We start from the raw sequence: 7,500 nt of genomic DNA, 5'->3' as shown, positions 1-7,500 counted from the left end.
ATAAAATATAAAAAGGTAGTTGTTGTATATCAATGTATTGTAAAACATTGTGATGATTTTTTATTAAATATAGACTGCAATACACATCACATAATATAAACATCAATACTGTAACAAGATAAATTATACAACTAATATTATTAATTATTAAATAATTACATACAATTTGTATTTAAATAAATAATATATAAATAATATATTTAATATATAATAATATAATATTAATACAGGAATTGTACAATACAAAATATTATTAAATTCATACTAGCAAAGGCTGGCTTTGTGAAATTGTGAAAAATACACTTCACATTATGATATACTAGAAAAAGTTGTACAAATAAAGGCCTGGGATTGTTATACAACAAGTCTAGTACTCTCTGCAGTTGAGTAAAAAAACATTCCCTTCCGCTGCATTAGGAAATACCGTGTGTGTGAAGAAAGAAAGCAGAGTAAAATACTTTGACTGACAGCTCAAAGGTTTGATTCCAGTGATCAGTCTAGTGTAGTAGATCTTGTACTGCATCATTATGACATCTTACCGGCACGAAGGTGAGTACCAAGTCTCGTAAACTGAAGGCGTCGCACAAGGCGTCTCCCTTCATCTCCACGCTGTAATCGCCGTACGTTTCGCAGTCCTCTGAGGGCCAATACTGGTAACATTTGTCCTGAAAACACACCTCCTGTCTTCAAACAACAACAAAAGGGTCCAGGAGTCCAACATTGACTGACAGCAGGGAGGACAACATACCTGCTCCCTCTCCTGGAGCTCAGTGAGCACCACAATGGAGTGACACTTCCACTCCCACACCATCCTCCAGAAGTCCTCCACAGTGTGCGACAGAGGACCCTGTGTGGCGATGAAGTAGTCTTTCTGCCGGTAGCCCTGAAACACAATAATGTCATTTATACACAACATGATCCAACTAAACATTCATGCACTCACATAACAGGTAACAAATTAAAATTTTATAGGAGATGAATAACTACTCTGCATTAAATATAACATACATATTGTCAGGTTCAAACACTGATGACATCTATTAAACAAGACAAGAAGCAAGGAATTAAACAGAGACAGAATTCAATTTAGCTCAATTGAGGAGAAACGCGTAGACACTGTACCCTTGTACTGTTAGAATAATTCTTTCTAAATTGTCACAAAAACTTTGTGTTACATTGAGGGTCTGGTGAGAAGACAAAAGCTGTCTTTGAAACCTACCAAGAGTAAGGCTCGTAAAACTCCACTGTGTAGGGGGGGCGGGGGAGCAAGATGAAGGTGTTCTGTTTTCTCTCATGTATGGTAATCAACAGAAAGATATTGTTCTAACCCAAGGACTTCAAAGCGGAGAGGAAGCAGGACCAGAATCCCCTCCAGGCGACCTTCTCCCCCTTTTTGAACTACTTTACAAATGTCTTTTTGAACTATTTTATGGACCTCTTTTGGAACTATTTTACGAACTCTTTTTGAACTGACCTTTTCTGTTAACTTTTTGCGATCTTTGTCCTTTGGAAACAGCAGTGGCCATGTGGTCGGGGAGGGTCCAAAATAAAAGAAGGAGGCGTGCAATCTTTTGGCAGAGCGTGCTGAGATACTGTGCATAGGTACAGAGTACAGACCACTCTCCTCAATATTGAGTCCAAATTGAATTCTGTCTCTGTTTAATTATTTGCCTCTTGTCTTGTTTTTTAGATGTCATCAGTGTTTGAAACTGACAGTACAGTGTCGTCCCACGCTCTGACGAAAGATTGTACGCCTCCTCTTTTATTTGGACTTTCCCTGATTACATGGCAACAGCTGTTTCTAAGGGAGGGGGGTCGTAAACAGCCATCGCTCTTATCACGAAACAGTTCAAAGAAAAGGTTGTAAAACAGTTCAAAGAAAAGGTGCCTGGAGCTTGGGTAGGTCCTGCTTCCTCTCCGCTTTGTAGATCTCGGGTCAAGACAAAATCTTCCTGTGGATTACAATAGAAGAAAGAAACCAACGCCTTCATGTCGCTTCCCATCGTACAGAGTGGAGTTTGGTAAGATCAAAGACAGCTTTTGTCTGCTCGCCGGGAACTCATTGAAACACAAAGTTTTGTGATAACTTAGATACAATTATTCTGACACATATTGTCACATGTATCTGTTGTTTTACCCATAAAAAAGTCAATGTCAGAATTGTGTGACTCATGTTTTCCATTGGACAGCTATGTGAAAGGAGGAAAGAAACAGCACCCTCTGGTGGAGAAGATGAGTACTTTGCCTTCCTTTACAACATTTTTCATCCGATTAAAACAGTTCCACTTTCAAAATGTTCAGCTCATTCACATACATGCTAGGATTTTTTTTTACTTTTCCAAAAATTCACATATTTCCGGGACATTTTGTTCCAATTCGAAACAAATGGCAAAATTTTGAAACCTTTTCTCAAGCGATTTAAACCGTTCCAAAGTCAAAATATTCCTTGCTAATGTTAGTCAGTTGCAAGCATTGCAAAGCATGCTAAATCTAGCATGCTATTTTTTCACGTATACATCTTAGAGTCATATATTTTGGTACATGACTCATGCTAAATGTTAGATATTTTGTACTTAGGATTTGGTACTACAGTTTGCATGTTCACATTAACATCTTGGCTTATTTAAGCAAATTTTCAAGTCAAAGATTTTGGTACTTGGTAAATGGATGGATGGATGGATAGTTGGTTTTAACCTTACAAAATCAAAGGTATCAATATGGCCTTGCACCCTCTGATATTTTAGTATGCAGCTTGGACAGCCTTGATATTATAAAAAATATATTGAAAAAAGAAAAATCCTTACATCTATGAAGGATGCGTTGATATAATCTGTGAACTCTTGACCTCTCCTCATGGACAGAATGACTCTGTTGAAGTCGTCTGGGAGAGAAGAGCAAAGCGTCAGAATTATGAACGCCAGATGTGGAAACAAGCCGCTCTTACAAGGAATGATCTGCAGGACTCGGTTCTTCTTCATGTTGGCAGGCAGGTTCCCCGTCCTCATGTTTTCCTTCATGATGCGCATGTTTGTCAGTTTCTGAGCCACAAAGCAAGCACGTGTCAGCTGGCCTTGCAGTAAACAAACAAAACAAAAAAATCCAATTACCTTGAACTCCTCCTCCAGGCCGACGCGGTCCCCGGTGTTGAAGGTGTTGTGCAGTTTGTGCAGGTGTCCTTCCAGAGACGACACGTCCAGCTCCGTGTCTCCGTAGAGGTAGTATTCCAGCAGGGCCTGGTAGATGAAGGAGTACTGCATCTGCAGGGTGGGGGAAGACGGCGCCGTGTTGAACAACCACGTTAAACGACCGCCGCGTCCAGGAACGCCGGCGCCCTGACTCACGTCCGTCTGGATGAGCTGCGAGCGCTGTTCTCGAATCTTGGAGACGAAGCCGAACACGTCCACTTTTTGCTCGGCGTGCATCATGTCGATCATGGCGTCGATGACGATGAAGGTTCCCGTCCGACCGACGCCGGCGCTGAAAAAAAAAAACTCACAATGAAATACACTTTTTATTTGCTCAAAAGCCTAAATCAACAATAATATATATTAGGGATGTCCCGATCCAGGTTTTTGCACTTCCGATCCGATACCGATATTGTTTTTGCATTTCCGATCCGATACCGATACTGACCGATACTGGCCTATCCGAGCATGTATTAAAGTTTAAAATTATTTAACCTACTTAGTTGTCAGAATCATGTTGAAAAGGGTTTTAGTACTCTTGATAACAACTAGCCAGCTGAATTAGGGGAGTTTGAATAATACACAATAGTTGGTAACAAGAAACTGACCTGTTTATTCAAGGATAAACACAAAATAGACAAAATTATACATGACGAACAGAAATGGCATCATTGAACTAGGGCTGGGCGATATGGCCTTTTTTTAATATTGCGATATTTTAAGGCCATATTGCGATACACAATATATATCTCGATATTTTGCCTTAGCCTTGAATGAACACTTGATGCATATAATCACAGCAGTATGATGATTCTATGTGTTTTGATTGATTGATTGAGACTTTTATTAGTAGGTTGCACAGTGAAGTACATATTCCGTACAATTGACCACTAAATGGTAACACCCCAATACGTTTTTCAACTTGTTTAAGTCTACTTAAATTGATTCATGATACAGATATATACTATCATCATAATACAGTCATCACACAAGATAATCACATTGAATTATTTACATTATTTATAATCCAGGGTGTGGAGGGGGGCGCCGGATGTAAGTGTCAAAAAGACAGCCAAAAGAGTTTGATATGAGAATAATACTAAAGTTAAAATATAGGGTAGAAATGCACCCATTTGCAGGAAATATAGTCTTGATTTTCAAAATTTTCTTTCAAGGCTTGCATGTCTACATTAAAACATTCTTCTTCATACTGCATTAATATATGCTACTTTTAAACTTTCATGCAGTGAAGGAAATCACAACTAAAAAAAATCACTAATTTTTTCATACGGTGTTGATGTGGAAATTGTTGCCTCGGCATTTTGATGGTGTGGGCGTGTGGCACCGAATGGAGATAAGCGTCTCGACAGACGTCACAATATTTGAACAATGATGACGAAAACTGTTTTCTCTGTCGTGTCCGTGTGTTGAAAATTGTTATGAGCTTATTTTTTTATTTGCTTAAACAGTGCACAATTGCACAGGCGAGCACCTTAGAGGGAGCGTTGCTCGCACGGCTGCGCTAGCATCACAGCTAACGTTAGCCATGCTGCTACCTCTCTGCTCGAGGAGGACGTATACGTATGTGACGTATGACGTGACAGTATGTGACGTGTGTAAGAAGGTGCACTTGCTGTCTGTGAGAGGGAGACACAGGAAAGAGTGAGAAGAGCCTGTCGTGTAATGCCAGCAGCTAAAAGCAACTGCGTGAGAATCAACAGACCTGTGGATGTGTTGAAGGTGTGCTGGAAAATGCGGAACGGAAATTAAAGAGCAGCAGAAAAGTGGAATGTATTATTTAAATCGTTGCGTTGGAAAACACGGACCGGAGTTTTTTTTAAACTGGATCTGGATCGGCATTTTCCCATGCCTTGCCGATACGCAATTTTTGGCAAATATCGGCAGCCGATCCGATCCAAATATCGGATCGGGACATCCCTAATATATATATATATATATATATATATATATATATATATATATATATATATATATATATATATATATATGACCTAAACTAATATCGTTATAGGACAGAATAGATGTTTATTTATCCCACAATGGGGAAATCATGTGGCAGCAGTGCAGATTATTACATACAGTAGCAAAAATAAAACATAAGGAAAAACAAAAAAGGAGTTATAAATAAGACATATTGTGTGCTAAGGTTCAATAGTTAAATAATGTATTATTAACAATATTATTAATAATATTTAACGCTACTGATGCCTAATTCAGATTTAATTTTTTTTTGCTAAACCCAATCTTTATATGTTCACACTACAAAAAAGGTGATTTCTAATGTTAACCAAAGTGTTTCTACAGAAGTAAACATGGCTCCAAAGCTAGTGTGTATCATTTGTGGCAATTGTAAGGCTTTTGTGCAACTAAAGTCAACATTTTCTGACTCAAATTAAAGAAGAGAGACACGATTTTGGGCACCAGCAGTTTGTGGGATAATTGCTTGGACGTGTGTGTGGAGACATGAGTGGAGGGACATTCTGCTAATTCAGCCACAATTTATTTTTCCCACCGTCTATTTTAGCAAAGAAGAAAAATGGAGACCACTCAGATTTATATCCACATACAAAAGGAGCCTGGGTCGGATTTGTGCAGCCCTTTAAGACACTCGTGATTTAGGGCTATATAAGTAAACATTGATTGATTGATTGATTTATACATATTACATTAAGAAATACAATTTTATTATCAAACAATTAATATTTATTAACACACACAAAAGTACCAAACATTGGTACCGTTGAGTACCGGTATCAAATCCCAGGTACCGGGAATTGGTACCGCATCGGTTCAAATGTGAACGATACCCATCTCTACTGATAACTGGGGGCTTCCATGATATACTGTGATTAATTTACCAATGTTCTTCTTATACACATAAAGGTTATGTTCGCGTTGCAGGTCCATTTTTTCCCCCATACAATTTTAATTTCCCCTCGGGGATTAATAAAGTATTTCTGATTCTGATTCTGATTTGGAAGCAAAGGAAAACAGAAGCGTACTGTTCTCACTGACATGAAAAAAACCCCGTTACATGTCTTGTATGAGGGGGAAAAAATGGACCTGCAGCGCGAACATAACCTTTATGTGTATAAAAAGAACATTGGTAAATTAATCACAGCATATCATGGAAACCCCCAGTTATCAGTAGAGATGGGTATCCTTCACATTTGAACCGATGCGGTACTAATTCCCGGTACTTGGGATTTGATACCGGTACTCAACGGTACCAATGTTTGGTACTTTTGTGTGTGTTAATAAATATTAATTGTTTGATAATATTTCTTAATGTAAAATTTATAAAAGAGCTGATAATGAGAGTCTCATCTGCGATGCAGTTGCACTTCCAAGACATTAGATGGCAGTACTGTATAAGCTATCAATAGTATGGCTAACTCGGCAGTAGCGCCCTACAAAGTGTTTATACTGTAAGTACTGCGCCATTTACACACCAGCGGTTTGATTGTAACATTCATCTTCGTTTTAGTTTCCATGACCAAATTTAAAGGCGGCGAAAACGCCATGTAAAATTGCTCATGCTAACGGTAGCCTGTCTATGGCAAATCCAATATAAATTAGCATCGGGCTAGCGCATTTTTGGAAAAGACGAGGATTACTTTGCAATCGAGCGTTTTCTACCAAGCATACTTGCTAATTGTTGTTGTTCTAAATTGCAACGTCACTTGGAAGGAGTTTAGCTGAGTCCGCCCAGAGCGCTGCTCGAGTGATTGTTTAATCTGCAAACAGATGTGACGATATGGAATGGCACTGTCTGATTTAACGTGAATGGATAGTACCGATGGAATTGGGTCGGTGCCTATACAAGTACAGAATTTGATACAATGCATATACACTGAGTGGCATCATGGTAAGTGCTATGATCTTTAGGTCATGCTGTGACTATGAACGTTATTAAGCATCAAACTAGTTTAGCCTTTCTTTATTTGCAGAACAACAAGAGTGATAAGGTGTGTGTGTGTGTGTGTGTGTGTGTGTGTGTATACCTGCAGTGGACCACTATGGGCCCGGAAATAGGCGGGTTGACCGCCTTGACTTTCTTGAGGAACTTGAGCATGCCGATGGGCGAGAAGGGCACGCCGAAATCAGGCCAGCTGGTGAAGTGGAGCTGCGTCACCATCCGCGTCGTCTTGGCGGCATCGGTGGATTGCTGCGAGGCGGACACACGGTCAGGCCGCTTTTTTAAAGACGCCGGCGCCAAAGGGAACGCGTGCGAGCTTACGTATTGGATGCAGAACTTGCGTATGGTGTAGTCCACCAGCACGGTGAAATCCTC

The 7,500-nt window shown here is 39.5% G+C and overlaps 1 protein-coding gene across 2 annotated transcripts in view; it reads right to left on the bottom strand.

Moving 5' to 3' along the window:
• Positions 1–7,500, bottom strand: part of ptprea (protein tyrosine phosphatase receptor type Ea) — a 161,051-nt gene that overhangs the window by 5,237 nt on the left and 148,314 nt on the right. For both annotated transcript variants that reach the window (XM_061931918.2, XM_061931919.2), the window contains 8 exons: positions 7,447–7,500; positions 7,211–7,374; positions 3,342–3,477; positions 3,108–3,257; positions 2,945–3,038; positions 2,805–2,881; positions 749–883; positions 540–665 (listed from right to left, as the gene is read on the bottom strand). The exon at positions 7,447–7,500 is cut by the window's right edge and continues 66 nt beyond it. In XM_061931918.2, the coding sequence (XP_061787902.1) occupies positions 540–665; positions 749–883; positions 2,805–2,881; positions 2,945–3,038; positions 3,108–3,257; positions 3,342–3,477; positions 7,211–7,374; positions 7,447–7,500 (936 nt within the window). The remainder of the gene's footprint in view (positions 1–539; positions 666–748; positions 884–2,804; positions 2,882–2,944; positions 3,039–3,107; positions 3,258–3,341; positions 3,478–7,210; positions 7,375–7,446) is intronic.

Source organism: Nerophis lumbriciformis, linkage group LG39, assembly GCF_033978685.3.
Source record: "Nerophis lumbriciformis linkage group LG39, RoL_Nlum_v2.1, whole genome shotgun sequence".
Taxonomy (NCBI): Eukaryota; Metazoa; Chordata; class Actinopteri; order Syngnathiformes; family Syngnathidae; genus Nerophis; species Nerophis lumbriciformis.
This window is presented reverse-complemented; position numbering and strand designations above follow the sequence as displayed.